Source organism: Merops nubicus, unplaced genomic scaffold, assembly GCF_000691845.1.
Source record: "Merops nubicus isolate BGI_N331 unplaced genomic scaffold, ASM69184v1 scaffold15615, whole genome shotgun sequence".
NCBI lineage: Eukaryota > Metazoa > Chordata > Aves > Coraciiformes > Meropidae > Merops > Merops nubicus.
In genome coordinates, this window is record NW_008610400.1 from 18,703 (window position 1) to 32,319 (window position 13,617).

The 13,617-nt window shown below is 41.5% G+C and overlaps 1 protein-coding gene across 1 annotated transcript in view; it reads left to right on the forward strand.

Moving 5' to 3' along the window:
- Positions 1-13,617, forward strand: part of LOC103773544 (Y+L amino acid transporter 2-like) — a 14,419-nt gene continuing 802 nt past the window's right edge. Inside the window, exons 1-8 of the mRNA XM_008940915.1 lie at positions 1-508; positions 5,869-5,994; positions 8,586-8,730; positions 8,991-9,114; positions 9,790-9,893; positions 10,203-10,299; positions 11,665-11,814; positions 13,500-13,617. The exon at positions 13,500-13,617 is cut by the window's right edge and continues 81 nt beyond it. Of these exons, the coding sequence (XP_008939163.1) occupies positions 7-508; positions 5,869-5,994; positions 8,586-8,730; positions 8,991-9,114; positions 9,790-9,893; positions 10,203-10,299; positions 11,665-11,814; positions 13,500-13,617 (1,366 nt within the window). The 5' untranslated portion in view covers positions 1-6. The remainder of the gene's footprint in view (positions 509-5,868; positions 5,995-8,585; positions 8,731-8,990; positions 9,115-9,789; positions 9,894-10,202; positions 10,300-11,664; positions 11,815-13,499) is intronic.

Consider the following 13,617-nt stretch of genomic DNA (forward strand, 5'->3'; position numbering starts at 1 on the left):
TTGAGGATGCCAGCTCCCTGGCAAATATGCTGCACCAAAAAGCCCAGAACTAAGGATGGAGAAGCTGAAACGGACAGTATGGCAGAGACAAGTGGAAAAATGCAGATGAAGAAAGAAATCACGTTACCAAATGGAGTTTCTCTGATTGTCGGGAACATGATTGGCTCTGGGATATTTGTATCACCCAGAGGTGTTTTAATGTACAGTGCTTCCTATGGTCTCTCTCTAGTCATCTGGTCGCTTGGTGGGATGTTTTCACTGTTTGGAGCTTTGTGCTATGCTGAACTGGGAACATCCATCGTTAAATCTGGAGGCAGTTATGCCTATATCCTGGAAGCATTTGGTGCCTTTGTGGCCTTCATCAGACTCTGGTCTTCCTTTCTAATCATCGAGCCGACAACCCAGGCAGTGATAGCGATCACCTTTGCTAACTACATCGTCCAGCCAGTCTTTCCGCATTGCGAGCCGCCGTACCATGCAGTCAGGCTGATTGCAGCTGCCTGTATATGTAAGTAAAGTTAGGAGTCCTACATGTTACAAACCATAATGGTAGATGCCCAGAGAGATTTTTCTGAACTTCTCTTCTTTCCCATTTTGTGAAAATAACGTGTTCTAAGGAACATATAGGAAATAATCTTATGCAGATGGATTTTGTTTGGGGCTAGGATTATTAGAGGGGAGAGGAGAGTTACAACTATTTCACTGGGAGAAACTATGACTACTGATAAAGATATCTCTGTGGATCATTGGTCTAATTGGCAGCCCACGTTTGGTCATTATTCTCTCTCCTCTATTTCTTGCAAGTCTCAAACCAAAGAAATGTTGAGACCCATACGGAATTAAAAATACTGTGCTTAATATAAGTGTTGCCTCTAGAAAAACTGTGTAGTGCAATCAGACACTCTGCAGTTGACTTCGTCACAACAGTATGTCTTAGGTGAGCACAGAGGTAAACGTTACAAATCCATCCTCCAGTAGATGGAATGTACTCAAATTTTCTTGCTTATAAACACGAATTTGTCAAGCTAGGGTATGTGTTCCTTTGAGGCTGTGCTATAGCATGATCTTTTAAAAATGGCTTAAAACTCAATGAAAACTTCCAAAAGGATAAGTAATTTTAATTTAAGATAATATAAAGCATACTGACAATTCTGAAAAGGTGTTTTCTGTGTAGCCCTGACTCTTGCCACTGTGGTGCAGAGGAAGTGCACTTCTGAAAAAGGCTTTGTGGTAGAAAGCCATGTGACCATCATGGCCACCCAGCAGTCTAAAAGGCAACAAACCCTATTCCGTAAGACTGATCAGATGAAATTCTGCATTTGCACAGGAAAGCAGTTATTTATTAAATCAAAATTTCTTTCCTCAGTGTTCTAGGTGTACCTCATAAAACCCTAATGCTTAAGAGTAATCTTCAAACACTGATGTTTCTCTACAGCTTCACTTTCTTAGTTATTCTTGCTGCCATCTTCATGTGAATCAACAGTGTGCTCTAATACCTCTAATTTCTGATGCCCCAGGTGTGGCTGGCAGCTTCTGCTTTCTCATACAGCAAATTTAATTGCCTCACTGCTGACTAGGCTTCTCACCAGCATTTTGGGTAACAACCTAGATTGCTGGGGAAACTACAGTTCATTCCATTAACTGTGATGTACAATTCAGAAGTGTCAGACAGAAAATTTATTACTAGCTTGAACAATTTTGATAAGGCTCAGTAGCATGGATTTAATTGGCACTTCACCAGCTTAGTGGGGAGAACTTATTTAAAACTATATATTTAGTAGAATTTACGGGGAATTCCATGACAAGATCCCATCGCCTTGAATTTAATTGCACTCATGATACACATGATACACGTTGTGTGTCATATATACATGCAGTAAATATGTTCTTTGCAGTGTTTCACACAGCACTTTGTAGCATCACAAATAACTCCTGAATGTTCACTATTAAAAACTTAAGTCAAAAGTTACTCTGTCATGTCTGGGGAACAGAAGAGAAGAGTTACAGATGCGTGCATGCTTACAGGGCTAGGATGTTATTGGCATCACTGAGATGTGGTGGGATGGCTCCTACAACTGGAGCATGGGAATAGAGGAACACAAACTCTTTAAGAAAGACAGGCAGGGGAGAAGAGGACAGAGTGTCACCCTCTACATCAATGATCAGTTGGAGTCCATGGAGCTTGGCCTGGGGATGGAAAAGGAGATGACTGAGAGCTTAAAAATCAGGGTTAAAGGGAAGGCAGGGGAAGGTGATATCATAGTGGGGGTCTGCTGCAGGTACCTGACCGGGAAGACTGAGCAGATCAGGCCCTCTACAGACAGGTAGGAGTGTCTTCATCTTCACAAGGCATGGTCCTCATGAGAGATTTCAACTACCCTGATATCTGTTGGGCAGACAGCACAGCAGGGCACCAGCAACCCAGGCAGTTCCTGGAATGCATTGGTGACAATATCCTTCTCCAAGTGGTGGAGGAACTAACAAGAAAAGGTGCTATGCTGGACCTTATTCTCACCAGTAGGGAGGCAGACTTTGATCTCTTCAGGGATCTGCTTGGTAGATTACCATGGGATAAAGCCCTGGAGGGGAGAGGGACCCAAGAAAGATGGTCAGTGTTCAAGAACAAACTCCTCCAAACAGAAAAGCAATGTGTCCCAACAAAGAGGAAAGCAAGCAAGAATTCCAGGAGGCCTGCATGAATGAACAAGATGCTCCTGGACACATTTAGATGCAAAAAGAGAGTCTACAGAGAGTGGAAGCAAGGACAGGTACATAACCTCCATTTTCAAAAAGGGAAAAAAGGATCCAGGCAACTAGAGGCCAGTCAGTCTCACCTCTGTGCCTGGGAATACTATGGAGCAGATCCTCCTGAAGAGAGTCTGCTAAGGCACATGGAAAATGAGAAGGTCATAGCTGGCAACCGGCATGGCTTCACCAGGGGCAAATTGTGCCTGATGAGTTTGGTGAGCTTTTGCAATGGAGTTATAGAGTTGATGGATAAGAGAAGAGCAACTAACATTATCTGCCTGGACTTGTGCAAAGCATTCAACACTGTCCAGCAGGACATCCTGGTCCCTAAATAGGAGAGACATCCTAAATTGGATGGACGATTCAGTGGATAAGGAATAGACTGGATGACCACACTCAAAGAGTTGAAGTCAGTGGCTTGATATCCAAGTGAAGACCAGTTATGAGTGGTATTCCTCAGGGATTGGTGCTGGGACTGATGCTATTTAGTGTCTTTGTCAGTGACATGGGCAGTGGAATTGAGTGCACCCTCAGCAGGTTTGCAGACAACACCAAGCTGCGTGGTGTGGTCAACACGCTGGAGGGAAGGGAGGCCATCCAGAGGGACCTTGACAGGCTTGAGAGGTGGGCCCATGCCAACCTCGTGAAGTTTAATAAGGCCAAGTGCAAGGTCCTGCACCTGGGTTGGGACAATCCCAAGCACAAATACAGGCTGGGTGGAGTATGCATTGAGATTAGTCCTGAAGAGAAAGACTTGGGGGTACTGGTTGGCCAAAAGCTCAACATGAGCCAACAATGTGTGAGTGCAATCCAGAAGGCCAACTGTATCCTGGGCTGCATCAAAAGAAGCGTGACCAGGAAGTCAAGGGAGAGGATTCTGCCCCTCTCCTCCATGCTGGTGAGACCCCACCTAGAGTATTGTGACCAGCTCTGGTGCCCCAGCACAAGAAAGACATGGACCTGTTGTAGCAGGAGGGACACCAAGATGATCAGAGAGCTGGAACACCTCTCTTACAAGGACAGGCTGAGAGAGTTGGGATTGTTTTCTGATTTACACTTGGGGATTGAGAGCTCTTGAGCATTATGGAAAATGTCCTTAAAGTTCTACCAGCTCTCTTCAGTTCCTTTGAGGGCAGTTTCCCAGGGGATCCTACTGACTTAACTCCCAGAACTTTGAATAGCTAGAATTTTGCTTTTCTAAAATTCAGCGTCCTGACTCTACTCTTTGCCTCTACCCATGTCCCTCACGGCTGCAAAATCCACCAGCGCATGATCACTGCAGCCAAGGTTGCCTGTAATCTTGATATCACTGATGAGCTCGCTTGTGGAGCTAGTGACCATCAGGTCCAGTATTGCATCCCCTCTGAAAGTGCCATTTCTGGCTTAGGAAGTTATCCTCAATGCAATCCTGGAGTCTTCTGGATTCCTCACAGCTCACCATGCTACTTTTCCAGCAGCTGTCGGGATGGTTGAAGTCCTCCAGCAGAAGAGCAGCCTGCAAGTGCGATGTCACCTGTAGATAGAGTAAGAAAGCTTCATCAGTAGGCTCCCCTTGATCAGGCAGCCTGTAGTAGATACCAAACACAAAGTTCCTTTCTGTTGTTTCTATCACTGATTCTTACCTGTAAGTTTTGAACGTGCTCACAGCTGTTCTTCAGAGACTGCTTTTCAGAGACTTTCACCCTCCTTCCTTCACTAGTGCAAATTTACAGAAGTCATTATTTACAGATACGTTTAAAATTCTATTCAAACCTAACACTAGGCATGAACAATCATATAACCCACTGGGTTTTTTAAATACCAGGATAAACCCAAAATTTGGTTCCAGTTACACAATATTGGTATATTAATGGGAAATAGTGGGTGCAGATCAGGTCCTGCTTCCGTAAATGGGTCTGCTATTACCTCAGCAGCTGACTGGACACTGATAAATATATGCAGAATCACTCATGATATGAGGGCAAGAAGTTCTTTGAGCATCTGTGGTTTTATGCTCATTTCCTTACTATATAGAAAGGTTTCTAAATGGTTTTCAGTTTACCCATGAGAAAACCCTTTTTCTTCCTTTCAAAACTGAAGTGTAGACTATAGACAGGTCAAATAAACAGAAGCAGAGACCAACAGGTCTACTGGAGAAGAAATGTCCCATTCTGATCCATGCTTGAGAGTACTGTGGAGCACCATGCCATATTTGTCCTGCTCTCTTCTTCAGCAGCTTGGCTTCATGGCTGGCGCCACTGCATGCCCTTGCCTTTCCTCATCTGTCTCTGTTTTGAATTGTGGGGTGCAGGAGGGAGACGTTGCCTGTGACGCCATGTGCGTGTGCTGAAGTGAGAAGAGGTGGGCACACGGCATGGCCCCTGGCTGGACCTGCTGCTGGGTGAGCACTGTGCTCATCCCAGTGCTCTAGCTGCTCATCAAGGTTTAACTTCTGCAACAAAACTGAATGCAAAGAACATAGCAGGAGGAGGAAAGGAGAACAAGTTGATCCCAGCCTCTCTCTGCAACCAGCTACTTTGTCATTTCTGTGAGACTCTGTCAAAACTGAGGCTTGAGAGAACTCTTTAAGTAAGTACTTCTGTAATCCTCAGACTCAGGGTCAAAGCATGAATGACACAGCTTCTAAGCCATGGGCATAGAGTTAACAGCATGCTGGCCTGGTTTAATTCAGTATCTTGTCCACAGCATCCAAACTTTTTGGTGCAGAAGCTGTCATTACTCTGTATGTAGAGCAGAGCTTGTGTCAGCATGGAGAACTTCAAGAAAAACTTCAAATAAAGTATATAAACAAATTTCACCTTCTGCATGGGAGCAACTCTGTTGACTTTAGTAAAAATCTAAAGATTATGTAAAAGGAGCAGGAGTCAGTCCTAAAATTCAAAAGCTGATGTATTTTGTCTTACTATCATGAAAACAGTATCCTTCAGAAAACCATTATGTAAATTTAAAACCAGATGTTTCATTCACTTCAATAAATCTAAGTGGTCCTGAAATGATGAAATTTGATGCTGTTTTATTCCTTGAAAGAGGGGTGAGATCTGGAAGGGTGGATTTGAAATATCCTTTAAGTGATGGAAAACATACAGTGCTCCTCTCATGTATATTTTTTTTTCTCTGCAGGTTCCTTAACATTTATTAATTGTGTTAATGTGAAGTGGGGAACCCGTGTACAAGATATTTTCACATATGCAAAAGTTATGGCTCTTATCTTGGTGATATCTGTTGGTCTTTACAAAATTGGTAAAGGTAAGAATAATTTTTATTCACTTAAATTCTTAAAAATCGACCATATACAAGTTTCAAAGTCTGTGCAGGAAGATCAGACTCCTTAAGGCTTACATATGAAGTGTTTATTCTGGAAAAAAAAATCTATCTGCCACAGGAAAATCAGAGGAATTGTATGGCTTGTTAAGCAAATGGTGGTTTAATTATTCTTTTGTCCTTAGTATGGCAAACCAACACATGCCAAGTTTGGTGTTGCTCGGGCTGAATAGCAAATAGCAGCTGAATTAACTTTATTTTAGTGCTGGTTTGAAGTCAGCCTCAGTGCCTCTGGCTGGTGCTTGTTGCAGATAGCGTTGCTGCTCATCCCACGGCAGGGCAGCACAGCAGCAGCTGCCGGCACGTCCTCCGCCTGGCTCCGCGCCCCGCTCTCCCTGCCCGGCCCCGGGCAGAGGGCTGCCAGAGGAGAGGGTCGGGGAGGCAGCAGCTCCTGCTCACCTGCCCTGGCGAGAGGACGTGCTGGCTCCTAGAAACGAGGGGAGGACTCAGACGCTGCAGTCCTGTGAATCACTGTGCATTGTAAGGCATCACAGGACAGATGAGCCGCCCTGTGTGAGCAGTAACCGGGTTGAACTGAATGCGCTGAAGTTTATTCCAGTGCTGCCTCTGACCTTTGCATATGACAATAGATTAGGTTGTATTGATTTTGATAATTGATATAGGTTTCGATGCTTGATTTTAATTTGGGGCTCTGGTGCAGAGAAGTCTCTTCCAATTCTGCCTCTGTTGCTTAGTTATTAAGGTTTCTTCATTTGCCTTTCCCATTAGACACCTAAACAGCCCGTGTATCTTTATTCAGTTAAAATAAAGATGTTTTTCCCTCTTCAGTTTAGCAATTGTCTTTTTCTCCTGATGAAACTAGTTTATGAAACCTAAATGGGCATGCTTCCTTTTCTGCGTTTATTGGCCTTCTCCCTTCTTGGCTGCAGTTCTAGTGCATTAGCTGTTACACTGTAAAGCTACATTAGACTTTAAGAGAGTTTTATTGTTTAGCCATTACCCGTGCATGTCAGTTGTCACTGGTTTGTTCAAGTGTAGAGAAATCTGAACAAATGAACTCAGTCCTAAGGGCAGAGAAATGAAGATGCAGAGGACAAGCACTGCTTAGGGGCCAAAGTGACATGGAAGAGTAGCTCCCCTCCTAAAGCTGCTGCAGTTGCACAAAGGTTTGTGTCCATCATATCGTGCCTATCGAAGTTTGGCCCTGTCCCCACAGTCATAAATTCACATGTGCTTTCAATTTGACTCCTTCAAAACTCCCAGACCACTCACTGACTTGCAGCTGTCATTATGCAGTTTGGCCCAGGGGCCATTCCCTGTGCTCCTGTGTCCACGTAACCCACGCTGGGTCCTTTGTGCTGCTCTGTGGGGTCAGGGAGGGTAAAGGCAGAGAGGAAAGGCCTGAGAGGGGGAATGATGTAGCCTTCTGGAGGAAGCTGTGACTGGGTCAGAGCACTCTTTTAAACTCAGCAGCTGTTTTAATGAGAAGGACTGGTAGGACATTTTAGCCCTGACATTCTTTCTGATGTGCTCAGATGTGCCTCTTGTTTTAAAACAGTGAACATATCTGATTTTGAATATAAGCTAACTCTAGGTTTAAAAAAGAGCTTTTCGTGGTCCTTTGGCATTTTTCTTCTTTTTTGTTTCCAACCATTTCCTTCCCCGAAGTCTGCATACATCTTGTAGTTTCACCTTCCTCAGTTCAAACAGTCTCCTGGTAGTTACTGCTCATTTCAAAGACTGAATAGATTTCGTGGTATCTATAAACTCCTTAGTTTAACCACAGGGTAAAGTTGTTTCATGTTACAGGAAAGACCTTACTTTCTTCTCTAACAGAGGTTTCAGCATGTTTCTATCTTCCTTAATACTTAGCCCACTTCCATTTATATTAGATAGTTACCTCTCCTTCTGCAAACTCAGTAAGGGCTTTCTTCTCCTTTTTCCAGAATCTCAGAGAGGGCTCATGAGCTTTCATGAACATTTTGTCTATCTTGCAGCATTCTGAAGTGTCATCTCAACTGATTGAGCTAAACTAGAGGACAATTTTGAAATTAAGTATTTTTCAAGTTTCCTTCTTTAATTTTAGCCACCTCCAGTAGCCACTAATTCATCTGGTGAAAACAAAAGCACAGATACGAGGAAGAAATATGAGACAGATTCAGGAACTGAAATTGGGTTTCCCAAGTGCTTCTGCCTGGCTGACAGAGCATAGCACGACCTCAGTATGGCTCCCTCCTCTGGTAGGCTGGACAGTGGCGCCAGGAGATGAGAATGCTGTAAACTCTGGTAGAATTACACAAGTCACATCCAAATAACAAACATGAGAAAATGTCTTCTGTTGTATCCTTGGACAAGTGTAGCTGTCTGAATGTCTGATTGAAACTTTATTATTTGTCAAGTGCAAATACAAAGCCGTGAACTTTTAGAAATAATAATGACACTCAGATACAGTGGTTGTATATTTCCTTCTGTTTAGCTGAGACTTTTAGTGTAGTGTCGTTCTGTGCCATAATCCTTGAAGTGTAACAGGGAATTGATTCCTTCTGTTTGCACAGGAGAAACAGAAAACCTGAAAGCGCCGTTCAAGGGCTCAGCAACAAGCCCAGGGATGATTGCACTGGCTCTTTACTCTGCCCTCTTCTCCTACTCGGGATGGGACACGCTCAACTATGTCACCGAGGAAATGCAGAATCCTGAGAGGTAAAGGCTTTTCCTTTGGATCACTGAAGTGTCCTGGTAAGACAGGTGATGGTATGACAAGCAACTCTGTATTTATTTCTGGTTGGAAATAAGTCAAACTACTTTCTCTGCAAAAACTTTCTTCTTTTCAAAAGAAGGAGTAAATATGAGAACTCTTTCTGATGGCTGTCATCACTCATCAGTTGTATCACACTATTAAATCAAATTAAATATTCCCTGTCTAAAGAGCATGAGATAATTTGACCATTTTCCTTTTACAGGAATCTACCTCTTTCCATTGCAATTTCAATGCCTATTGTGACTGTCATTTACTTGTTGACTAATATAGCATACTATGTAGTGTTGGACATGTCAGATCTCCTCACAAGTGATGCAGTGGCTGTGGTAAGTTGTATAAAATAATTTAAAGAAAAATTGCTGTGTGGATGACCTCATTGCAGAAAAATCTCAGGTAGCATATTTCTTGGCAAAATTGAAATATTTCCCTCATGGAGGTTGTTGCTTTGAACTTTGTTTTCACGTAAAATATATCCAATAAATCTGCTCTTGGAAAATCTCTTTTATTTCTGTAAATTCTGCTTCTAACAATACTTCATTGTAGAAGATGCTTTTGCCAGGGTCAGAGCTGTTTCCACAGCTGTGGAAACTCTGGGAAGAACCAGTGGGTTTTGCTATCATCCTAATGTACAGTGTGCGATGTTTAAAGCTGCAGGATCACAGCAGTATTTTTCAACAAAAATGCTTTTTAAAACCTTACAAATATTTGATACAGAAGTACAGTTATAACTCATAGATTACTACTGTCAGGATTTGTCAGAATACATTAAAGCCTATACATCTTCTTCTATTATCTCATTAACTTGATTTAAGCTTAGAAATTTTTTTTCCATCTGTTTTAATGTATCTACAATTTTTATTTTCATACTGATCAGTTTTTCCAAATTCTTAGTTCCCAAGGTGACACTGTATTTGGGCTGGTGTGTTTTCATGAGAGTTTCTCAGGATTTTCCATATACTTACCATAACAGGCTTCACTATTATTTTCTTTTTCTGTTACAGACATTTGGCAGTGAAACCCTCAGTTATGCTAAGTGGATAATTCCTATAGCAGTGGCCATGTCTTGCTATAGTGGCTTAAACTCATCAATAATTGCAGCATCTAGGTATGAATAATAAGTTTTATTTTAAGCAGTTGAAAAGGAATAATTTACTATTAATCCATATTCTTTACAACTGCATTGTGAAAATGAAACAGTTAATTTTTGCCATGTCAGGTTGCTCATTTGTGATGGAAGGATTGTTATGGTCTGACACATCTTCTCATGATCAGCAGCAACTGATAAACTAAAGCCACTTGAGAAGAGAGCGGCGTTTACAACAGAGTAGTAAAAGGGTTAATGCTGCCTTTGTCAGAAAACAAGAAGTTATTCCTTGGCTCACTGCATGGTTGAGTTTTCTTATTCTTTTTTTAGGCTGTTTTACGTGGGTGCCAGGGAAGGACACCTCCCTGGCAGCCTGAGCTTGATCCACGTAAAGCGCTTCACACCCATCCCTGCTCTCCTCTTCAACGTAAGTCACAGCCTGGCCCCGTGCCAGACCCAGGGATTCTCACTCCTTGCCTCTGCCCAGCGTTTCTGCCAGGCTTCTCCTGCGCTGGAGATACCTTCTTCAAACGCCCACAATTCCTAAACTCACTGAGGCTGGTCTTGGAGGTGTTATTTTGTCTGGTGGGTTTTTTTTCAGTGGGAAGAAAATGGCTTGATTCACATGCATATACTCTCTGACAAGATTAGTGAGGAGTAAGTACAATAGCTTTACTTAGAGAATGGCTAAACATGTAACAGTAAAGACAGGGGTTGTTTAAGTCTTTACATGAGTTTTCAGAGTGTCACTGCAGAAGAATACGTCAGGGACATCTCTCAGCCCCTGCCATAGCCTGATTTTCCAGGACTCCAGCTACAACAGGAGCAACAAAGCACTGAAAACCAAACTCCTACTGCTGGATGCCTATAGCCATATTTTCATTTTCACTAGACAAATGAATCTTGTGACACAAAATTGAAGAACCATAAGGTATAGAATTAGTGAAAATAATTTTAATAAACAATGCATGAATCCAACAGATTAAAATCAGTGGGAGGACATGCACAAACAGAGAAGCTGGCATCATTCAAAGGAGTTTCACTGCTGTTTATGTGACAAAAGTGTTTTGTTTGGTGTCTTTCATCGCCCTGTACTACATATGGTTTATTAACAGATTATCATGTCTGACCTATCTGGCATCAAATAAATTAATAAAAGTTATAATCTCATTACAAATACTCCTAGAGGGATTCTGTTTGCACGAGTAAGATGAGCTATACTCCTGTAATACACCACCATTCACGTTTTTCTCAGTTGAATTTTTTTCTATTTATCAAAACAGACATTGAATTCCTGGTATTTTAGGTCTTTCCATGCAGGCAGTATAGCATACCTCCATACCACAGAATTTACTCTAATGGCCTCAGTGTATGAGTGGACTGTGAGAGCCTCCAACAGTGAAACTGCTTTCACAATGAAGCCAGCCAGAACAGTGGAGTAAGCCACTGCCTAGAAAAAGCTTTTTATCAGCCCTCTCCATAGTGCAGCAGAATCTGGGCCTCCTCATCTGCCCTTCTTAGGAGGGTTTCCTGCTGGTGCTGAAGCAGAACTTCACAAACCCAACCAAATGTGGTGGTCTCAGTGTAATGCTTAAGGAAGAGATACCAGCATGTTTCACGTAGCATATGTGCAGAATTCTCAGAATCTTAAATATCCTTCTTGCAAAGACCTGATCATCTAAGTCCAGACAAACATGTTGAAAACAGCTGTTTTATAACTTTACTACCTCTTTATTTTATAAGATACATCTTTATTTTTACAATAAAAAGTCTGTGTTTCTATTATCTCTAGGGCTTAATGACTTTGCTTTATCTCCTTGTGGAAGATGTTTTCCTCCTCATTAATTACTATTGCTTCAACTACTGGCTTTTTGTGGGTCTGTCTATTGCAGGACTAATATATTTGAGATATACTCAGCCACATAGACCACGACCTATTAAAGTAAGTAAACAAGAGAGGAAACAAGCCCTAAAATCCAGCTAATGCACGTGTTTATGTGACCCTTAATACGACAACAACAATACTACCAGTTATGTTACAGACTATTTATCAGCCACAGAAATCCTTTCAACATACAAGATAAGAAATGAAGGAGCAAAACCCCTTTGAATTTCCACAAGAACATCTGCTGTGAGGTTAAAATGGTATTTACCATTTAGTTTTCGTTTCACTCAACCTTATAACTCTCTTTATTTCAAGATAAATAAGGAATAAATAAATGCCTGGGGTTCTCACCCCTTCCTGGTACAACCCTCTTTTGTATTGTTCACAGCAGACCTCAGTAGAGCTAGTGATGGGCTCCAGAGATATTCATGCTCTGATCAGACTTACATGATCTTACTTTAAATTCAGAAAAATCCCTCCGAAACCCATAAATGCCAAAAAAAATCTGCTCATGCAGAAGTTCAAAAGCTTGAATAAACAAATAGCTTTTGATTTTTCCCTCCCACTGCATAGTGGTCATGGACAGTAAAATGCAAGTTTAATGACTGACTGTAGAAGAATGCCTGGCTATCAGTTAGGAGAGGGAGTTTCTAGTTTTAATGCAGTGGTTGACCAGAAAGCAGGTATGGAAATGCACAGCTTCGCCAGGCACACAAAACCACACACTGCCTCCCCTTTCACTGTGCTCTGTAGCTCCATGTTTTTCTGTTTAACATCCTGATTATAAATGAACACATGATTCAAAGGCATAAAATACCCTCGTCACCTACTGCTAGAAAACTTTCCAGTCTCCCAGAGCAGACCAAATTTTCCTGAAGCATGCACACGCTTCATTTCCAAACTTTCCCACCAGATATGTGAAAGATAAAGATTAAATCTTGTCTTATTGGCACTTTCACTACTGACGCTACTAAAGCAGGGATTACAGTCAGATTATAGATAATGATTGTTTAATTCCTATCAGCATTTGCCAGCTTAGTCAACATCACAACTCTGCACACAATTTTTCCTTTTCTGAAATGTAACAGTTGATTTTCATCATTACATCTTTAACCTTTATAAGGAAAAAGAAGTCTTCCTACCAATAAACTCTCAGGATTTTAAGCTAGTATTCTAATGTCAAATCCTGGACTCTTGAGAAGGTTCATTACTATAGCCAGTGAAAAATATTTTAGTGAAAAATGAAACCAATAAATCCTTACTTGGAAAGGTGTGATATTTGTTAGGTGCCCATGCAAATGGTTGTAAATCACTCTATTTGTTCTGTAGCATTAAGAAGGTAATTGAAAGTCTAGCTGAGTTAGTTCCCTCTCAAAAATTACAATTAAAAATTTGCAGTTGAAGTTACAGGAAAAACTACCCATTAATGCCCAGTTTTAAAGTACTGCTTTCAAAGATTGATCTCTTACTAAATAGAAAGGAATCGAGCTTGTGTAGGCCTTAAAACAACAAAATGGTCAGATGCGAGGGTGTGTGCCAAATAAGAGGCTCTCAGCAGCACACACAGAAGCTGGCGAATTTTACTGACTATAGGCGGTCAAAAGATTCTGTATATAGTAGTCATATAATCAATGGTTATATTTTTATTATTGACATGTCTAACTTCAGTCTTCAAAACCTGACATTTTTACAATATTTACTGCATATTTTAATAAGCGATTATTTTTTTTTTGTCTCCACAGCTTAACCTCTTCTTCCCTATAGTATACTGTTTATGTTCCCTTTTCCTGGTCATTGTTCCTCTCTACAGTGACACAATCAATTCCCTTATTGGTGTTGGCATTGCCCTCTCAGGCATTC